General features: G+C 42.9%; 1 protein-coding gene across 6 annotated transcripts in view; it reads right to left on the reverse strand.

The window, feature by feature from the left end:
- LOC134355649 (lethal(3)malignant brain tumor-like protein 4) overlaps positions 1-22,866 on the reverse strand; it is a 427,935-nt gene that overhangs the window by 117,454 nt on the left and 287,615 nt on the right. For all 6 annotated transcript variants that reach the window (XM_063065900.1, XM_063065889.1, XM_063065869.1 and 3 more), the window contains 2 exons: positions 14,259-14,432; positions 9,844-10,041 (listed from right to left, as the gene is read on the reverse strand). In XM_063065900.1, the coding sequence (XP_062921970.1) occupies positions 9,844-10,041; positions 14,259-14,432 (372 nt within the window). The remainder of the gene's footprint in view (positions 1-9,843; positions 10,042-14,258; positions 14,433-22,866) is intronic.

The raw sequence follows: 22,866 nt of genomic DNA on the forward strand, positions 1-22,866 counted from the left end.
AACATTCCGTTTGCCTTCTTAATAACCTGTTGTACCTGCAAGCCAACTTTTTGCCATTCACGCTCAAGCACTCCCAAGTCCCTCTGCACAACAGCATGCTGCAATCTTTCACTATTGAGATAATAATCTGCTCTTCTATTATTCCTTCCAACTCTCTGCCTTCTATTGGTTAACTAATCCACTGCCCATGCCAATACACTTCCTCTGACTCCATGCATCTGTATCTTATTTATAAGTCTCTTGTGCGGCACCTTATCGAATGCCCCCTGAAAATCCAAGTATACGACATCCACCTGTTCCCCCCTATCCACTGCACTCATTATGTCCTCAAAGAATTCCAGTAAATTTGTCAAGCAGGACCTGTCCTTTCTGAATCCATTCTGCATCTGTCTAATGGAACCTTTCCTTTCTAAATGTTTTGCTATTTCTTCCTTAATGACAGCTTCAAGCATTTTCCTGACTACAGATGTTAAGCTAACTGGCCTATAGTTGCCCGTATTTTGCCTACATCCTTTTTTTGAAAAGTGACGTGACATTTGCTGTCTTCCAATCTGCCAGGACCTGCCCAGAGTCTAGAGAATTTTGGTAAATGATTACCAACGCCTCTAGTATAACCCCTACCCATTCCCTCAGCACCCTGGGATGCATCCCATCAGGACCAGGGGACTTATTTACCTTCAGGCCCTCTAGTTTGCTCATCACTACCTCTTTAGTGACAGTGATTTTATCGAGGTCCTCACCTCCCATTTCGTCCATAACATCATTCCTTGGCATATTAGATGTGTCCTCCATTGTGAAGACCAACACAAAATAGTCGTTCAATGCCTCAGCCATTTCCTTATCACCCAATATCAATTTCCCCGTATCATCTTCCAAGGGACCTACACTGATTTTAGCCACCCTCTTCCGCTTTATACAGTGTATTTATAAAAACTTTTGCTGTTTTTATATTTTGTGCTAATTTACTTTCATACTCTATCTTCCCTTTCCTTATTTCTTGTTTAGTTGTTCTTTGTTGCTTTTTAAAGTTTTCCCAATTCTCCAGTCTCCCACTACTCTTTGCAACTTTGTACATGAGTTTTTAATTTGATACTATCTTTTACTTCCTTAGTTATCCAAGACTAAGTAGGTAAGATAAATGCTGAAGGAGAACGATTTGAAATTAAAATAAATGCTGCAAAGACAAAGATGATGGTAGTGTCACGGAAGAAAGAAGTCCCCAAAATCGGTATCAAAATTCACGGTGTAGGCATAGAGCAAGTCAAGAAGTTTGTGTACTTGGGACAGAGGATGGGAAATGTGATACAGAAATTAGACGAAGAATTGAAATTGCAAGATCAACGTTCTGGAGCCTGAGTGACGTGCTGTGTGGCAAGAGGTTAGGCTTTGGGCTGCGTTGTAGAATTTGGAAATGCTACGTCTGGAGCAGTCTGTTGTATGGAGTCGAATCGTGGACCTTATGCAAGGAAGTGCAACGACGACTGGAGGCATTTGAGATGTGGTGTTTAAGGAGAATGCAGAAAATTAGATGGGTGATGAAGGTCAGTAATATGGACGTGTTGAAGAGAGCGAGGAGAGAAAAGGAGTTACTGAAGAATGTGCAGAAAAGGAAGCTGGAATATGTCCGGCACTTGTTAAGAGGTGGTGGACTGCAGAAATTGACATTGGAAGGGATGATAGATGGAAAGAGGGAAAGAGGAAGGCAGCGAACCACTTGGTACGATAATGTGAGGCAATGGACTGGGTTGAGTTATGCTGAGGCCAGAAAAAGAGCGCAAGATCGAAGAAGATGGAGGTGCATAGCCGCCAACCCTGGATTCGGGACGGCACCCACCCACTGACTGACTGACTATCCAAAGCTGGCTCTCCCTACACTTACTGTCCTTACTTTTGACAGGAATATACTTTTGTTGAACACTGTGAAAAATCTTTTTGAAAGTATTCCACTGTTCCTCAATTGTCCTACCAAATAGCCTGTGCTCCCAATCCACATTAGCCAACTCCTCCCTCATCCTGTTGTAATCTCCCTTGTTCAAGCATAATACACTAGTTTTAGATTTAACTATTTCACGCTCCATCTGTATGCGAAATTCAGTCATACTATGATCACTCTTTCCAAGAGAATCCCTGACTACAAGATCGTTAATCTTACCTGTCTCATTACACAGGACTAGATCTAAGATAGCATTTTCCCTTATAGTTTCACTAACATGCTGCTCAAGAAAGCCATCATGGATGCATTCTATGAAGTCCTCCTCAAGACTTCCTTGACCAACCTGATTCACCCAATCTATGTGGAAGTTAAAATCCCCCATGACAACTACCATTCCATTCTTACAAGCCTCAGTTATTTCTTGGTTAATCACCTCTGCCACTGCAATATTTTTATTAGGTGGCCTAGAGACAACTCCACCAGTGATTTTTTCCCTTTACTATTCTTAATCTCTACCCAGATGGACTCAACATTCTGCTCCGTAGATCTTATATCGTCTCTCACAGTCACCTTGATCTCATCCTTAATTAAGAGCGCCACCCCACCTCCTCTGCCTACCTTTCCGTATTACCTGATACCCCTGGATATTTAATTCCCAGTCATCTCCACCTTGCAACCAGGTTTCTGTAATGGCCACTAAATCATATGTCTTGGTACTGATCTGTGTCACAAGTTCACTAACCTTGTTTCTAATACTACGGGCATTTAGATAAAGTGCCCTTACACTCATTGTCCTTTTAGAATCTAGTGACCGATTGAGATTTTTGTTTTTTACTTTTATACACTCTACTCTTACTTTTTTCTTCACTAACTCTAGCTTTGGTCTCTGCATCACGTCCCTCTTCTTTTCTGTGTGGGTTCCCATCTCCCTGCCATATTAGGTACAGGAACAAAGGTGGATGTTTTGAAGCCGGAGGGCCCTCTGCACTGGGAGAGGGAGAGATTAAATATGTCTGTAAACACAACTGCCAGTTGTGCCGTGCACTCTCTGAGTACCCGCCCGGGATGCCATCTGGCCCTGCAGCCTTGTGACCGTCCACTCGTTGGAGGCACCTGCGTACTTCAGACTCGGAGATGGCCAAGGTGCAGGTTGCTTTGGCAGCCCTTCTCAGGGTCTCAGTGTTGGTGACATCGAACCGAGCATAAAAGAAGACTTAGCTCATCTGGAAGAGAGGCAGTGATGTTGGAAACTCCACCGCGTTTAGCTTTGAAGTCTGCGATGGTGTGCAGACCTTGCCATAAGCTGTGTGTGTTGTTGGTGGAGAGTTGTGTCTGGATCTTGTCCCTGTATTGTCGTTTCACAGCCTTGATGACTTTGCGTAGATCGTCGCTGCATTTCTTGAGCTCCTCTTGGTTACCGGCAGCAAAAGCTCAATCTCGCACGGTAAGTGCAGCATGAACAGAACTGTTGATTGAAGGTTTCTGGTTTGGATTGACCCTGACTGATTTTTGGGAGACAACGTTCTCAATGCCCTTCCAGATACAGCTCGTGACCCCTTCTGTGAACTCGGAGACATCCTCATCATGAAAGACATTCCAGCTGACGTCATCAAAGCAGTCCTGTAGCATGGAGACCGATTGGTCGGACCAACAGTGGACGGTTTTAATATTGTTCTGCCTGTACACGGGCAGAAGAAAGATGGAGGAATGATCCCACATCCCAAATAGCCGACAGAGAAGCACTTTGTAGGCGTCGCGGAAGAGAGAGTAGCAGTGGTCGAGTATGCTATCTCCCCCGTGCTCACCTGGATGTGTTGACAGAACTTTGGAGAGACTTTAGACAGCAATGCCCTATTATAGTTTCCAGCAACGATGGACTGAAAACTGCTGATAATTTGACGGGAACATCTTTTAAGAGAACACTTAGACCAGTGAAAATAGGCCAGAAACGTTCATGTGACTGATGCTAATTAGAAACTATTCGGGAACAGTCCCACGTCCCAATTAAGCAGCATAGTGTGTCAAATAAACATAGGGAATCCTGGCCATTTCCTCCATTAGTATTTTGATTCTTTAAGAGTTGACCCAAATAAACAGCTGCTCTGATTAACCAATGGCCCAATTAACTGGAATCCACTGTATATAAAATAGAACTGGATAATGCAGCCATCAATGGAAGAGAAAAGCTAAAATGCATTTTTCAAAATAAACCTATAAAAGGTAAAGATTAGCTGCTCTAAATTTTTACAAAAGCGTATTTCTGTAGTAAGTGTGGAGTGATGAAGTGTACAGGATGGAAGCAGCTCCTATATTTTTGTGGAGATTAAACCAACAAGGAATTATCATTTCTACACAAATATGCATGCTCTCCTATATTAGAAACAAAAGTGACTTTGGTTTACAGAGATATTTCCTGAGATTCAATGTAAATTAATTCAGAAAGATATTTTATTTCCCATATGAGCTTGGGTCATTCATCAATATGTCTTCTTGACATTTATCAGGTAGTTCCACATGTTCTAAACACCCTTAATTATACAAACGTTTGTAAATGGAATTAGACTGTATAACATTGTGATTTTCATTCTTTTAAACTTCTGATTATTTTAAAGTTGCTGGAAAAACAAGCTAATAAATATGCCAGAAAACACACAAAATACTGGAGGAACTCAGCAGTACAGGCAGCACCTATGGAGAGAAATAAAGAGCTGACATTTTGGGATGAGACCCTTTGTCAGGAGAAAAATAAGAGTTGGGACACATTGGGACCAGTACACTTTGGCCCACTTACGCGACTGCCCCAATTAGCTCTAGTCTCATGGAAGCAATTAAAATGGCAGAGAAAAGACAAACTACCATTTAACTGAGTAACAAATTTTACATTTAAATAAAATACAGAATGAATTAGAACACTAGCAATACTACTACAGTATTATAAAACTGTGTATTAATTCAATGTACGCTGCCACGTTCTTTTGATTGAATGTAAGTTCAATTGAATTGATATACAGAAACATAGAAATCTACAGCACATTACAGGCCCTTTGGCCCACAATGTTGTGCTGACCATGTAACCTACTCTAGAAGCTGCCAAGAATTTCCCTACCACATAGCCCTCTATTTTCCTAAACCATGTACCGAAGAATCTCTTAAAAGACCCCATTGTATTCACCTCTACCACCCTCGCCAGCAGTGCATTCCATGCACCCACCAATCTCTGTGTGAAACGCTCACCTCTGACATCCCCCCTGTACCTACCTCCAAGCACCTTAAAACCATGACCCTCATGTTAGCCATTTCAGCCCTGGGAAAAAGCCTCTGCCTCTGATGAATGCCTCTCATTATCTTATGCACCTCTATCAGATCACCTCTCATCCTCTGTCACTCCAAGGAGGAGAGGCCGAGTTCACTCAACCTATTCTCATGAGGCATGCTCTCCAATCCACGTAACATCCTTTTAAATCTCCTCTGTGCTCTATAGTGTCCATATCCTCCCTGTAACTAGGCGATCAGAACTGAACACAGTGCTCCAAGTGGGGTCTAACTAAGGTCTTATATACCTGTAACATTACCTCACGGCTCTTGAACTCAGTCCCACGGTTGATGAAGGCCAGCACGCCATATGCCTTCTTAACAACACCGTCAACCTGCGTAGCAGCTTTGAGTGTCCTATGGACATGGACCCCAAGATCTTGCTGATCCTCCACACTGCCAAGAGTCTTACCAGTAATATTATACTCTGTCTTCAAATTTGACCTACCAAAATGAACCACTTCACACTTATCTGGGTTGAACTCCATTTGCCACTTCTCAGCCCAGTTCTGCATCCTATCATGTCCCGTTGTAACCTCTGACAACCCTACAGACTATCCACAACATTCCCAACTTTTGTGTCATCAGCAAACTTACTAGCCCACTCTTCTACTTCCTCATCCAGGTCACAAAGAGGAGGGGTCGCAGAACAGATCTCTGTGGAAACACCACTGGTCACAATCCTCCATTCAGAATACGAACCATCTACAACCACCTGGTGATGGCCTGGTGGAAGAAGGTATCCAGGAGCCTGTTGGTCCTGGCTTTAATGCTGCGGTACCATTTCCCAGATGGTAGCCGCTGGAACAGTTTGTGGTTGGGGTGACTCAGGTCCCCAATGAAACTTCAACCTGTCACTGTGAAAGTCTTGAAGGGTGGGAAGTTCACATCCACAGATGTGCTGGGCTGTCTGCACCGCTCCCTGCAGAGTCCTGCGATTGAGTACAGTTCCCATACCAGGCAGTGATACAGCCAGTCAGGATGCTCCCAATTGTGCCCCTGTAGAAAGTTCTTATGATTTGGGTTCTCATGCCAAACTTCTTCAACCGTCTGAGGTGAAAGAGGCGCTGTTGTGCTTTTTTCACCACACAGCTGGTATGTACAGACCAAGTGAAATCCTCGGTGATGTGTTTCCCGAGGAACTTAAAGCCTGTTCACCCTCTCAGCCTCAGATCCACTGATATCAATAGGGGTGAGCGTGTCTCCGTTTCTCCTGTAGTCCACAACCAGCTCCTTTGTTTTTGCGACATCGAGGGAGAGGTTGTTTTCTTGACACCACTGTCTCAGGGTGATGACTTCTCTGTAGGCTGCCTCATTATCATTTGAGATAAGGCCAATCAATGTAGTATCGTCAGCAAATTTAATTAGCAGATTGGAGCTGTGGGTGGTGACACAGTTGTGGGTATACAGAGAGTAAAGGAGGGGGCTTAGGACACAGCCCTGGGGGGCTCCTGTGTTGTAAATGAACAAAATCAGTGCAGATAGTGGACTGCCTTCATACAATGCTAATGATGATTGCATGCTCCAAATATTCATTTTATTCTAACATTCATCTGATTATTGATACCCACAGATTCTTCATAGTTCCTAACTTGTGTAGCAGTGAAATAGTTTACTTTTCTCTCACAGCTGTTCTGGGCATCTCCAGACCGGAATGCTGGAAACCACAGTGAGCAAAATAGTTCTGAATTGTCTTACTGCTTAGTTCTCACCAACTATCAGTGACAAAAATCTCAGCTTTTTGAACACAGACACACGCAACTGACGCTATTTAAAAGCTGTTCACTCTCAGCATGGTGTGGTCTCTAATGGCCACAAAGGTGCATGCATCTGACGCTAGTTCGAAACTGTTGGGCAACAGTCTCCTGCCCCAATTAGGTGGTATAGTTTCCCAAGTAACCCAATGGAATCCCGGCTATTTTCTTAATTAGTTTTTGTTCTTTTAAGAGTTGTCTCAAATAAGCGGCTGTCCTGATTAACCGGTGGCCCAATTAACTGGAATTCACTGTATTCCAAATTGCAGCATGAGTCTTGCCTATGACCCCACATCCCATTAGCAAACTAAAAATATATTTCAGAAACCATGTATGGATGTCCTCATCCGTATCAAAGGTTAATCCATACAGGGATACAGTACTGTGAAGCCTAATTGTTCTCAATAATGCTCTTTGAAATATTCAGTAATATTTTCTTGAGTTTAACTTAGTTTCAAAAGACTGCTGGTTTCTAGATTAACTCGTCCATTACTAAATGACAATAAAAGAGGACAAGCAAAACACATCAAAGTTGCTGGTGAACGCAGCAGGCCAGGCAGCATCTCTAGGAAGAGGTACAGTCGACGTTTTGGGCCGAGACCCTTCATCAGGACTAACTGAAGGAAGAGCTGGTAAGAGATTTGAAAGTGGGAGGGGGAGGGGGAGATCCAAAATGATAGGAGAAGACAGGAGGGGGAGGAATGGAGCCAAGAGCTGGACAGGTGATTGGCAAAAGGGATACGAGAGGATCATGGGACAGGAAGTCCGGGAAGAAAGACAAGGGCGGGGGGGGGGGACCCAGAGGATGGGCAAGGGGTATATTCAGAGGGACAGAGGGAGAAAAAGGAGAGTGAGAGAAAGAATGTGTGTATAAAAATAAGTAACAGATGGGGTATGAGGGGGAGGTGGTGCATTAATGGAAGTTAGAGAAGTCGATGTTCATGCCATCAAGTTGGAGGCTACCCAGACGGAATATAAGGTGTTGTTCCTCCAACCTGAGTGTGGCTTCATCTCTACAGTAGAGGAGGCCGTGGATAGACATGTCAGAATGGGAATGAGACGCAGAATTAAAATGTGTGGCCACTGGGAGATCCTGCTTTCTCTGGCGGACAGAGCGTAGGTGTTCAGCAAAGCGGTCTCCCAGTCTGCGTCGGGTCTCGCCAATATATAAAAGGCCACATCGGGAGCACCGGATGCAGTATATCACCCCAGCCGACTCACAGGTGAAGTGTCGCCTCACCTGGAAGGACTGTTTGGGGCCCTGAATGGTGGTAAGGGAGGAAGTGTAAGGGCATGTGTAGCACTTGTTCCGCTTACACGGATAAGTGCCAGGAGGGAGATCAGTGGGGAGGGATGGGGGGGACGAATGGACAAGGAAGTCGCGTAGGGAGCGATATCTGCGGAAAGCAGAGAGAGCGGGGAGGGAAAGATGTGCTTAGTGGTGGGATCCCGTTGGAGGTGGCGGAAGTTACAGAGAATAATATGTTGGACCCAGAGGCTGGTGGGGTGGTAGGTGAGGACCAGGGGAACCCCATTCCTAGTGGGGTGGCGGGAGGATGGAGTGAGAGCAGATGTACGTGAAATGGGGGAGATGTGTTTAAGAGCAGAGTTGATAGTGGAGGAAGGGAAGCCCCTTTCTTTAAAAAAGGAGGACATCTCCTTCGTCCTAGAATGAAAAGCCTCATCCTGAGAACAGATGCGGCGGAGACGGAGGAATTGCAAGAAGGGGATAGCATTTTTGCAAGAGACAGGGTGAGAAGAGGAATAGTCCAGATAGCTGTAAGAGTCAGTAGGCTTATAGTAGACATCAGTAGATAAGCTGTCTCCAGAGATAGAGACAGAAAGATCTAGAAAGGGGAGGGAGGTGTCGGAAATGGACCAGGTAAACTTGAGGGCAGGGTGAAAGTTGGAGGCAAAGTTAATAAAATCAACGAGCTCAGCATGCGTGCAGGAAGTAGCGCCAATGCGGTCGTCGATGTAGCGAAGGAAAAGTGGGGGACAGATACCAGAATAGGCACGGAACATAGATTGTTCCACAAACCCAACAAAAAGGCAGGCATAGCTAGGACCCATACGGGTGCCCATAGCTACACCTTTAGTTTGGAGGAAGTGGGAGGAGCCAAAGGAGAAATTATTAAGAGTAAGGACTAATTCCGCTCGACAGAGCAGAGTGGTGGTAGAGGGGAATTGATTAGGTCTGGAATCCAAAAAGAAGCGTAGAGCTTTGAGACCTTCCTGATGGGGGATGGAAGTATATAGGGACTGGACATCCATGGTGAAAATAAAGCGGTGGGGGCCAGGGAACTTAAAATCGAAAAGTTTAAGAGCGTGAGAAGTGTCACGAACATAGGTAGGAAGGGATTGAACAAGGGGGGATAAAACCGTGTCGAGGTATGCAGAAACGAGTTCAGTGGGTCAAGAGCAAGCTGAGACAATAGGTCGGCCAGGACAGGCAGGTTTGTGGATCTTGGGTAGGAGGTAGAAACGGGAAGTGCGAGGTGTGGGAGCTGTAAGGTTGGTAGCAGTGGATGGGAGATCCCCTGAGCGGATAAAGTCGGTGATGGTGTGGGAGACAATGGCCTGGTGCTCCTTAGTGGGGTCACGATCGAGGGGTAAATAAGAGGAGATATCCGCAAGTTGTCGCTGTGCCTCGGCAAGGTAGAGGTCAGTACGCCAGACTACAACAGCAGCCCCCTTATCGGCGCAGGGGACTGCGTGTCCTCATAATCTAATCTAAACTCCTCTCTCATTCACCAATACGTTTTCTTGTCATCAGGTCACACACCCTGAACTTTCTGTCAATAAAACCTTGTTTCTTATTAAACAGCTAGTATGCTTTATTACCTGCTCTGCTGTTTGGTCCTTTTGCGTTGAATGAATGATAATACTGATTTATTGTCAGCGGGCCCCTCATTGTCCTGTGGCTCTATTTTGACCTTGAGCTGGTTTTGTTCAGCTAGAGGGCAACCTGAGAGTCGGTGGTGTGCCGTGTATTTTCCAGTTATGTGACCAGACCCATTACAACCGGGAGTAGGACATTTTCTGTAACATGAAACAAGAAAGATTCAACAAGCTTTTCAACAACATCTATGTAATAACAAGCTCTTTATACACCGATTTCAACCATTTGACTGACTGCATCTGTAACAGGAAAGTGAGGATTTATTTCATTGGAGAATGGAAATCTTTGTATTTCAAGTCTGGTGCCAACATTGGACATTTATATAGGCTCCAAAGACATCCCCATTCTCAATGATGGTTCAAGCCTGCACAGAAGTGCTAAATGTAAGTTGTTTGAAAATCATCTTTAATTCTAAGGACCTTAGGCACATATGCAGTGCCTATAAAAAGTACTCACCCCCCCAGGAAGTTTTTACGTTTTATTGTTTTACAACATTGAAACACAGTGGATTTAATCTGAAACAAGAGAAAATCTGCAGATGCTGGAAATCCAAGCAACACACACAAAATGCTAGAGGAACTCAACAGACCAGGCAGCATCTATGGAAAACAGTACAGTCGATAATTCAGGTCGAGACCCTTTGGCAGGACCGGAGGAAAATGCTGAGGAGTAGATATAAAAGGTGGGGGAGGGGAGAGAAAACACAAGGTGATAGGTGAAACCTGAAGGGGGAGGGATGAAGTAAAGGGCTGGGAAGTTGATTGGTGAAAGAGATACTGGGCTGGAGAAGGGGGAGTCTGATAGGAGAGGACAGAAGGCCATGGGAGAAAGGAAAGGGGGGGGAGGAAAGCAGAAGGAGGTGTTGGGTGGGCAAGGGAATAAGGTGAGAGAGGGAAGATGGGATGGGGAATGGTGAAAGGGGGTGGGGGATGCATTACCAGAAGTTTGAGAATCGATGTTAATGCCATCAGGTTGGAGGGTACCCAGATGGAATTCGAGGTGTCATTTCTTAATTTGGATTTTTTGACACTGATCAACAGAAACGACTCTTTTGTGTCCAAATGAAAACAATTTTCTACAAATTGGTCTACATTTATTACAATTATTAAACACAAAATAACTGATTGCATAATTACTCACACCCTTCAAGTCAGTATTTAGTAGATGCACCTTTGGCAGCAATTACAGCATTGAGTCTGTGTGGATAGGTCTCTGTCAGCTTTGTACATCTGGACAGTGCAATTTTTTTTCCACCCTTCTTTACAAAACTGCTCAAACTCCGTCAGATTGCATGAGGATTGTAGTGAACAACACGTTTCAAGTCCAGTCACAAATTTTCAATTGGATTCAGGTCTGGACTCTGACTTGGCCATTCCAGGACATAAGCTTTGTTGTTTTTAAGCCACTCCTGTGTAGCTTCAGCTTTATGCTTGGGATCACTGTCTTGCTGGAAGACAAATCTTCCAAGATGTAGTTCTCTTGCAGACTGCATCAGGCTTTCCTTCAGGATTTCCCTGCACTTTGCTGCATTCATTTTACCCTCTACCTTCACAAGCCTTCCAGAGCCTGCTTCAGTGAAGCATCCCCACAGCATGATGCAGCCACCACCATGCTTCGTGGTAGGGATGGTGTGTTTTTGATGACGTGCAGTGTTTGGCTTATATCAAACATAGCGTTTGGTCTGATGGCCAAAAAGCTCAACTTTGGGTTCATCAGACCCCAAGAACTTTCTTCCAGATTACTTCAGAGTCTCCCACGTCTTCTGGCAAATTCCAGTGGAGATTTCATGTGACTTTTTTTTCAACAGTGGCTTTCTCTTTGCCACTCTCCCATAAAGCTGCAACTGGTAAAGCACCGGGGCAACAGTTGTTGTATATGCAGTCACTCCCATCTCAGCCAGTGAAGCTTGTAACTCCTCCTGAGTTGTCATAGGTCTCTCGGTGGCCTCCCTCACTAGTCCCCTTCTTGCCCAGTCACTCAGTTTTTGAGGACGGGCCTGCTCTAGGCAGATTTAGAGCGCATTTCCATTTCTTGATGATTGACTTAACTGTACTCCAAGAGATATTCAGTTTCTTGGAAATTTTTTGTATCCATCTTCTGGCTTGTGCTTTACAATAACCTTTTTGCGGAGTTGCTTGGAGAGTTCTTTTGTCTCCATTGTGTAGTTTTTGCCAGGATACTGACTCACCAGCACTTTTAATGGCAGTTGGCAGTCCAACTTAAAGGTGCATTACTGCCACCAACTGAGAGTTGGAAAATAAAACCCCTACTAGTTCTTTATCAAATGAAAACTAAATTAGCCCAAAAAACCCTATAAATTGTAAATAAAGAAAGGCAATATTGTGAAATAAATTAGTCACTTCCATAACTTAGTAAAGCTTTTAAAAGAAAACTATCCACCCCCAAAGATAGTAGTGCAGCCTATATTTGCTCTCTTTCAAACATATACTTCACATTATAAAAGAATGTGTTCAACTGTTTCATCTTGATGACAAAACCTAACACCCCAGAGTGACAGTTTCCGACAAGATATAAGGAATAATTAAGCATATGCCTAATTCTGAGTCGAGTCAATATAATTCCTTCCCCTCGTTTTACCCCTTTCTCCCATAAATCTAACAGTTTTATGTATTCTGTAAACGTGTCACCCCTTATGCCAATTAACCCATAAGTCTTGCCATAATCCCTGAATTCTTAGCCCCACCAACTGCTTAGCTTCTGATTTGCGAAGTGCAAGGTCTATATCCACAGTTGAACTTTTAACAGCTAATATTGTCCAAACAATCAACACGCTCATTCCCTTCAACACCTTAATATGGAGGGACCCACATGAAGCAGATGTGTAAACCAATAGTTTGAATATAAAGTTTGAAGAGCTTCTAGCAGTAAATCTGACCCAATTAGTTAGACCTTCCAGATACAGGTGTATTTTTACTACCATCAATTGAAACACCTTGACTGCCCGCCGGTGATCTCCATTCTAAAATCAATTGGCTGCACCAGTGATGATTTGGTGTGTCATATTAAAGGGGGTGAATTCTTATGCAATCAATTATTTTGTGTTTTATATTTGTAATTAATTAGATCATTTTGCCAAGATCTGTTTTCACTTTGACACGGAGGAGTATTTTTCTGTTGATCCGTGTCAAAAAGCCAAATTAAATCCACTGTGATTCAATGTTGTAAAACAATAAAACATAAAAACTTCCAAGGGGGTGTATACTTTTCATAGGCACTGTATATAGACGTCTGTAAAATTACAATGGTACTGTGCAAAAGTCTTTGGCATATATATATATATATATATATATATGTCTAGAAGGCCTAAGACCTTGCACAGTGCCCTTAGTAATTTTATGTAGTGCACTGCACTACTGCCACACAAAAAAAAATTCATGACATACACGAGTGATGATAAACCTGATTCTGATATGGGTCTCTTTTGTGGACTGAGTATTGGAAGGGGGCAGGGAGAGGGGAATCATGGTTGGAAAAAAGGAGGAGGGGAAGGGAGGAGGGAGGCACCAGAGAGACATTCTGTAATGATCAATAAGCCAACTGTTTGGAATTAGTGACCTTGCCTGGTATCTCAGGGCTGGGTGTGTCTGTACTCGTACCATCCCCACCCCGACACTTCTTCTCTGCCACCTGTCCCACACCCCCCTGCAGCAGTTCACCCTCCCCATTCCCAACATCCTTTGCTCCTGCCAGATTTACAAGCTCACTCTCCGCTCCACGTTGACAAAGTGATGAACTGTTCAGATATCTGATGGCTGAGGGGAAGAAACTCTTCCTAAGTTTGTTTGGAAACAGAGTAAAGGCTGATTGAGGTCCCTGGCTGGTGGGAATCGAAGAGATGACAAGAAGAGTGCTGTATCACCCACAGTTGCAATGGAAAGCACTTTAAGATGGTGGCTGATGGGAATGGAAGAGTGCACCAGGGAGTTGCAAAGGAAATAGTCCTTACGAAATGCTGAAAGGAGAGGAGAAAATGTGTGGTGTTTATTTTCACTCAGATGCTGTGGAAACACCCTGAGTGCTCAGCAGGAGAGTTACCAGCTGTAGATGACTTGGTCTTTGCTCTGTTTAGGTATCAATGGCTTTGATGTGTTTAGATCCGGTTCAAAGCAGACTGTGGTTCTTCAGACAATAAAGCAATCTAAGCCCAAAAGCCACAACAACTGGATAACATTCTGCTTTGGCAGGCAAGTACCAAGAAACTTCCTACCACTGAAGATTCATACAATCTCCGACAAAACTACCTGTTCTTTACATGTGATGAATACACTGTAGCCAATGGAACGAGTCACAGAGCACAGAAAATTACATTAAAATATAATAACTGAAACAGTTTTACCTTGCGTCATTAACACTTCCCTCTGGCTTCCCACTTGAACCATTACTATCAAGACGTTTAGTTCTTGGAACAAAAGGAATGGGAACAAGAGTCATCTGTTTCTCTCCTCCTAATCTGTCGTGAATTATTGACTCCTTCTTCATGTTGAGCTCTGAATAGGGGCATCCAAAGGCACTAAATTCACAAAAGAACGGACAATACTGCGTTACTTATTATTTAACTTTCACAGGAGCGCAAATTATTCATCATCCGTTTCTCTGAAAAACTAAGTTCAATTCCCACATGAACAGATCAATTACAAAATCCAAGGTGTGAAAAATAACTTGCTATTTAAGAACAAAATCACCTGAAGGTGATCTGAAAAGAGATCAGTTGAAGGTAATTACGCTGCGATGCTATGAATGCCAATTTAAAGAATGAACAGATCTGCAGTCAGAAAGCTGGTCATGAGGACAAAAGAAGAAAGCTTCTTTCATTAAAAGGACATTAGGAAGGAAGATTTCTTTTCTGATATATTACCGATAAGAGCTTTTAGTTCCAGAATCTACATCTGTTGGTTGCAGCAGTGTGATGTGAGCTCATGCTTAAATCATTAATCCGAATCCATGGAGTATTAGCCTCACCAATTAACAACCACGTGATGGTCCCCGAGGTCTTCCGAAGGTTGTTAATAAACTTGATCGCTTCACATGATACGGTCTTACAATATCTGTCTTTTTAAACACTGGCAACACTTTTTAACTTGTTTAACGCCTGGGGGCGGCACGGTACCGAAGCGGTTAGCACAACACTTTACCATACCAGTGATTGGGGTTCAATTCCCGCTGCTGCCTGTAAGGAGTTTGTACATTCTCCCCGTGACCCCTCGGGTTTCCTCCAGGTGCTCCGGTTTCCTGTCGGCTGGGCATTGTAAATTGTCCCTTGATTAAGCTAAGATTAAATTGGAGGATTGCTGGGCGGTGAGGCTCGAAGGGCTGGAAGGGACTAATAGCAACATCATTTCTGATCAGTTCCTTGAATAAAGAAGACAGGTGAAAACTTTCCAAATGAATTTCAGAATATGGTGCCGTAACAGACACCTCTTGATGGTCGTGCAATAATTATTACCAATTAGCAACCCAGAGGTGTGGATCAACAATACAGGGTGGACAGTTTAACTACAATTCCACCCACTTATAGTTAATAACCTTTTATTTTAGAAAGGAAAACGTCTTTGTAATGATGGACCACGAACCTACTGGATGGTCATAAAATTTCATGAATTTCATTAATATCCTCTTGACTTTTTGAGGACGACCAGGTATAAGCATGGGACATTGACCTTGTCAATGCTGCTTGGATTCCAAAAAAAAAGGTATGAAAAGAAGCATTGATGAATTGGTGGGAATTTTACAAGTGGCCAAAGTCAAAGGAACTAAATATTGAAATGTGGAGAAGTTGTGCAGCCGGGACAGAATACAAAGAGAGACAAATACACTTACAAACTATAGAAAGGAAATTAGACATGAGGATGATTCTATTTTAGATTCAAGCCTAAGAATGTAAAGGGTCTGAACACAGTAAGATATAAAACTAGGTACCCTATTCTGCATCAACATCAGCATCAGATTCCAGCACAACAAGGTCACTCCAGCTCCAGCCAGTCTCGCAAAGTCATCCATGCATACACTTGTGGACCGGTGGCGGATCTATTCCATAAACTATGCAAATCAGCAGCCAAAGTTTCAAACCCTCCACCCCCATATTCACCACTTGACCGAGCAGTCAGTTAGCTGGCTCTAATGCGATCCTGAAGGACTTGGCTATTAAAACTGGGTCTGCAGCAAGTAGAACTCCATCATGGATGTCCCAAGCCTGGCTGCCAAAGGAGGAGGGTTGGGCATGGGGTTAGCGACCCTATTGTGTAAAAACCCAGCACTACAGAAATGCTAACAGATGCTCCAAAGACCACATCCCTGGGAGAGGAAGGTTCTTCAACAGGCTACACCTTGAAACACTGAAAGACAGGCCCAGGACAAAGGCAAGCTTCTTTCGGTGGGCGATGCCCCAGTAGGGGTGGTGGGCTTAAGAAGCAGCAGCAACAGGGAGTGAGTGAAGATTAAATCGACTTTCTCTCATCCTCATCAATCTGCCTGCTGCAGGTGCACATTCCCAAGACGGTGCAGCCAGCAGTAACCATAACAAAATCCTTGAGAAAATCAATGCCTGCCTTAAACTGAGGAAACTATCATAGTGTCTGTGGCACAACTATCTTGTGAACGGATTTTGGCAACTCAACACGGAATATTCAAGAGGCATTGTCGTCCATCATAATAAACAAACTGTATTCTACTATCATATGCAATCTCATGGACCGAATATCTCAATTTGACCTTCACTGAGAGTTCTTGGTATAGAATGATTTTTTTAATTCCATGAGCAAGTTATTTTCATGGCCTATTGGACTCTGAAGGAAGGACCTGATAAAATCAGCTTAAGACTCATACTGTAACTCACCAAGAATAATTTTATTAATGACATACCATTGCCTTTGTGGGTCTACACATATCTCAGTATGCCCTTGTTAGAAAGTATTTTTAGATCACATCATACATAAAACAGTTGCTATGCCTTTTGGACAGCTTTACATTTGATGAAGATGGTAAAAATGCAACAACCAAACAGAAAAATGAATATTTTTTGCAGGTCTCTAGCTGTGCTGGTGACCTTTCTATTGCAATAAATATGAGAGGTGTTGCAATTCCTGTTAAGCTGGCAGAACAAAAAAAGCGTAAGATAGTCCTAACTAGTTTTCCTATCGGCAGTATTACTTCTAATTTAAAACTCCAGATTTAACAACTTTACACATAACATAACAGTCAAGAACTTCTTTTACTAGAAACTTCACTTCAATGTTCAGCTGTGTATTTTTTCCCTACAAAGTAACATTTACTGCTTGCCAAGTAATAAATGATCTTGCACAGGTTACAGAAACAGGCTAAAAGATTATCTGAGATCCAAAGACAATCAAATTAATTTGAAATCTGTGAGATAAATTCAAGGGATAGTTGTCGAATTAACCCTGCTGTTCACCTGTGACCAACATGAATAAGATCAATGCCTTTCAGTTGCTCGTACTGAGGGATTATATTGTAGAGATAGGCTTTGAGGTTTACCCCAATGAATATCACCATGATGAAAACATGATTTGTCCTTCACTTTGTAATAAAGAATGAATGAATGGTATCATTCCAAGGAGATAATCGGCAACTAGCTGCAACAGCTCACTGCAGCCTGAAAGATGAACAAATGCCATGGACTGCTTTTTTTTTTACTGAACAGAAACCATAGCAACAGAAGTTGAAGCTTTTCACTTCAGAGATAAAATACCATCTGAAACGTGTTGCATTTAAACCTACTTTAGTTTGCAGGGTTAACAGCCTAGAATCATTCAAATCTTTTGGGATTTAATCCAATAACCATTACTAAATTTATACAGACCTATATAAATAAGATATCCAAAGGTATTTCATAAGAATAATAAGACCTCAATGTTAAGAATAAAATGCCAGGTGCAGGAGTAAGATGGTGACTTAAAAGTTGAATAGCTCAAATTGACGTTTCTGGGAAAACTTCAATTGCGGAAAATTCCATGTCACTTCATGGAGAAATGCGGCAAGTCATTGACATACTTTGTTTGTGCTCCTACAGTGCAGATAGAATCTGATTTTAGATGTTGTGGGTCGCTGTATTTCTCTCCCAGGTGTTAAGAAACTTGCCAAAGTTAGGGGCTGGGAGGTTGCTTGCTGGCTGTTCCATTGCTTCTTGCAAGTCAGATAGGACAAGAAGCAGAAAGGAAGTTCTCCCAGGGAAGCTGAGAGCTATCCTTCTTCAACTGCAAGTCTCTGACAGCCCAGTACCTGACTCTGCCTTCACCTATTTGCATTACTTGTGTTCAATTTGAATACAGTGGGAAAGTGTTTATTAAGACCATGGATTAGGATTTTCAGAAGTTTGATTTGCTTCATATTTCATGGTGTTATGCATTCCTAAACTGTGTTACCTTGTTTACCTGTCGCTGCCATACAATAAAGTCAAAGCAATACTTTAAAATTAAGACAATTAATCAATATTTTTAAACTGACAGTAGATCTGTATATGATTCAGATGGAAACATGTTGCATTAGTAATGACATGCTCTACATTTCACAAAAAATCAGTATTAATGTGTTTGACACCAAATTGAACAAGAGTAATTTTAGATGTAATAATGGGACTAATGAAAACTGATAATTAGTGTCCTAAAAAGATCACTCAGTTGTAGGATTATTACTCTGCTCTTCAACAACTGCCATACACCAGAGAATTGTGAGCTGTTCTGCAACATTCACATGGGCTACTCACCATTCTGCAACTCCATATAATTATCAATATTTAATTATGCTAACTATTAGGCAATTAAACTATCAACAGGGACCGAAATTATAACACTACACACTTGCTCTCATTCGACTAACATTACCAGGAAATCAAAGAACTAGAGGCCTTGCACTTTTGCTTTCGTGCAAGAGGAAAGTACAGGGAGAGAAATTTCAAATATTATCTCAAATATAGAAACATAGAAAACCTACAGTACAATACAGGCCCTTTGGCCCGCAATACTGTGCGCAACATGTACTTTCTTTAGAAATTACTAGGGTTACTCATAGTCCTCTATTTTTCGAAGCTCCATGTACCTATCCAGGAGTCTCTTAAAAGATCCTGTTGTATCTGCCTCTACCACAGTTGTCGGCAGCCCATTCCATTCACTCACCACTCTCTGCTTAAAAAAACTTACCCCTGACATCTCCTCTACTTCCAAGCATCTTAAAACTGTGCCCTCTCGTGTTAGCAGTTTCAGGCCTGGGAAAAAGCCTCTGGCTATCCACATGATCAATGCCTCTCAACATCTTGTACACCTCGATCAGGTTACCTCTCAGCCTCTGTCGCTCCAAGGAGCAAAGTCCAAGTTTACTCAACCTATTCTCGTAAGGCATGCTCCCCAATCCAGGCAGCATCCTTGCAAATCTCCTCTGCACCCTTTCTCTGGTTTCCACATCCTTCCTGTACTGAGGTGACCAGAACTGAGCACAGTACTCCAAGTGGGGTCTGACCGGGGTCCTATATAGCTGTAACATTACCTCTCGCCTCTTAAACTCAATCCCACGATTGATGAAGGCCAATGCACCTTATGCCTTCTTAACTACAGAGTCAACCTGCGTAGCAGCTTTGAGTGTCCTATGGACTCGGACCCAAAGGTCCCACTGATTCTCCACACTGCGGAGAGTCTTACCATTAATACTATATTCTGCCATCATATTTGACCTACCAAAATGAACCACCTCACACTTATCTGGGTTGAACTCCATCTGCCACTTCTCAGCCGAGTTTTGCATCCTATCGATGTCCTGCTGTAACCTCTGATAACCCTCCACACTATCCACAACACCTCCAACCTTTGTTTCATCGGCAAACTTACTAACCCATCCCTCCACTTCCTCAAATATCACTGGAGTGTTGCTCAATGTTGATGGTGGAACATTAACATGCTGAAATAACTTTTAAAAATCCGATCTTTAACATCATTGTAAATATTCTACGTCATTGAAAATTGATTCCCTTTATCCCCAACCACCGGGCCGCGAGGAAACGATATGATTTGGCGACATGAGTCAGCTGCACCTTTCCTCATTCCCTGACACGCCCACTGTTGAGCTTGAATACACGCGAGGTCATTACGCACACGTCATCCATGTCAGCGAGCGAAGGAGATCAACACCTTGAACTTGCAAATGACAGCGGGCTGAAAAGTATGTTTGACATAACATCTCTGCTGGCATTCTGGATCAAAGTCAAGGCTAAATATCCTGAGACAGCCACGAAAGCACTGAAAACGTTGCTTCCATTTCCAACATATCTCTGCAATGAATGCAACGAAAACTAAATTGCGGAATAGACTGGACATAAGGAACCCCATTCGAGTATCGCTGTCTCCTATCACCACTCAATGGCACCGTCTTGTTGCAGGGAAACACGCCCAGGGCTCCCACTGATTCAGCGATATTGGTGTGTTGCAATGATTTTATATGTTCATACGGGGGAAAATCTGTGCTGTGTGTTTAATATCCAAATGTTACTTAAAATGTTGTGATGCTATTGACTTATATAACCATACAACAATTACAGCACGGAAACGGGCCATCTCTGCCCTTCTAGTCCGTGCCGAACGCTACTCCCACCTTGTCCCACCGATCTGCATTCAGCCCATAACCCTCCATTCCTTTCCTGTCCATATACCTATCCAATTTTTCTTTAAATGATAATATCGAACCTGCCTCTACCACTTCTACTGGAAGTTCTTTCAACACTTCCTTCAAGCTCCCCCGTCCTCCCCTGATAATTGATTTATCACTATATTCATGCGAGGAAAATATGTGCTGTGTGTAAGTGGTAAGTGGCTAATACACTCAATTTCGTTCCTAAAAGGGTTTATCTAACGAATTTAATATTAATTAGCCACTTACCACCTATATTCCGGTCGCGATTAACACCACTCCCCTCCAAACAGAATCGCCAAAAACGATTTCCAGAAAAAAAATCGGCAGGTACACGCATGCGCACTGGTGCCCGCGCAAGGCTTCACGGTCAGTATAGTCTTGGGGTAAACGTAACGGACTTGACTGCTACTTTTGTCCGTTGGCAACCCTACCCCCCCCCCCCCCGGGGTCGGCCGGTCCTCAAGAATATTGTCAATATTAAAGCGGTCCGCAATGCAAAAAAGGTTGGGGACCCCTGCTTTATCCTATCTGGGTCTGGATTAAAGAGCAGGTACTGGAGTTACTCTGGGTTTGACATCAGTTTCAGTCCTGTTGATTTTAGTCCCTGATGATTAAAAAAATCAATGACAACAATTAGCAAAAAAGTAACACGGTTTAAAAAAGTTAGAAGCCATTACTGGTATTAATAGACGTCAGCACAACAGAGATGAAATGCTGACGGAACTCAGCAAGTCAGGCAGCATCTATGGAAATAATGAAATGTCGGCTTTTCTGGCTGACACCCTTCAGCAGGACTGGAAAGGAAGGAGGAAGATGGCAGAAGGAGGAGGTGGGAAGAGAGGAAGGAGGAACAGCTGGAAGCGATAGGTGAAGCCAGCTGGGTGGGGGAGGGGGGAATGAAATAAGAAGCTGGAAGGCATCAAGTGGAAAAGGTAAAGGGGTGGAGAAGAAAGAATCTGATCGGAGAGGAGAGTGGACCATGGGAGAAAGGTTACGGTGGGGGTGCTGGGTAGTTGAGGAGAACATGTGACAGGTTAGAGCGGGGAATAGAAGATGAGGCAAGGGGGAGGGAGATATGATCAGAAGTTAGAGAAGTTGATGTTCATGCCATCTACCTACAGGAATATGAGTTGTTGCTCCCATTCACCTGTCACCTTCTAGTTTGTCCTCCTTCCCCTCTCCCCACCTTCCTTTTCTGGCATCTTCCCCTTCTACTCCAGTCCTGATGAAGGGTCTTGGGTGAAAATGTTGACTGTTTACTCATTTCCATCGATGCTGCCTGACCTGCTGAGATTCTCCAGCATTTTGCGTCTGTTGCTCTGGATTTCCAGCATCTGTAGAAACTCTTGTGTTTTTGACACCGTCAGCACATTTGGTTGGGTTTTTTTTTTCTTTCACAACTTGAGGAGCTGAAGTTATCCCCTTCGGATGAGGCTCCTGAATCAAAGGGGACAACTTCACTCAACTTCACTTGTCCCATCAGTGAAATGTTCCCATATCTATGGACTCATTTTCAAGGACTTTGCATCCCATATTTATTGCTTGCTTGCTTGCTTGCTTGTTTGTTTGTTTGTTTGTTTGTTTATTTATTTATTTATTATTTCCTCTTTCTTTTTGTATTTTCACAGTTGTCTTTTGCACACTGGTGGTCTGCTCAGTTGGTGTGGTCTTTCATTCATTCTATTAAGTTTATTAGATTTATTGAGTATACCTGCAAGAAAGTGAATCTCAGGGTTGTACCTGGTACTTTCATAGTAAATATACTTTGAACTTTGAACTGAAGTGCTGGCTTGTTGAAAACCAAATAGGACTGTCTCAATTAAAATCAAATTCTCCCATTGAGTATAAATAGCAACAAAAAGAATATCAATCTCAGAACTGGAAATGCTAGTGTTCGATCAGTAAAGGTTCTCAGCAGTCAGGAATCGAAAGGGAGAATGGAGAAGGGATCTGGAAAGGGAGGTTGCTGATTGAAAGAAATAGGAGTTAGTATAGAGAATAAAGGTTAGAGAGTAAGATCAGAAAAATGGGAATTAACAATCAGTCCATAAAGAGTAACATTTGAAAGATGGGTAATTAGAGAGCTCTGGGTGTGCTGCTGTGTATAACTGAGACAATCAAGGAACATATGAACTAGACTGGAAAACGGAATTGAAAATGTTTGCTCATTATTTTATTAAATGGCAGATGATCTGTGGTGTTCATTGTGGGGCTTCTCATGTTCTTATATTAAACCTTTAAATGTTTACCCTCATTCTCAAATTCAGAGTCATGGAAGTAGGCCTTTGAGCCCACCACATCCATGCTAATCT

This window comes from Mobula hypostoma, chromosome 1, assembly GCF_963921235.1.
Source record: "Mobula hypostoma chromosome 1, sMobHyp1.1, whole genome shotgun sequence".
Lineage (NCBI taxonomy): Eukaryota > Metazoa > Chordata > Chondrichthyes > Myliobatiformes > Myliobatidae > Mobula > Mobula hypostoma.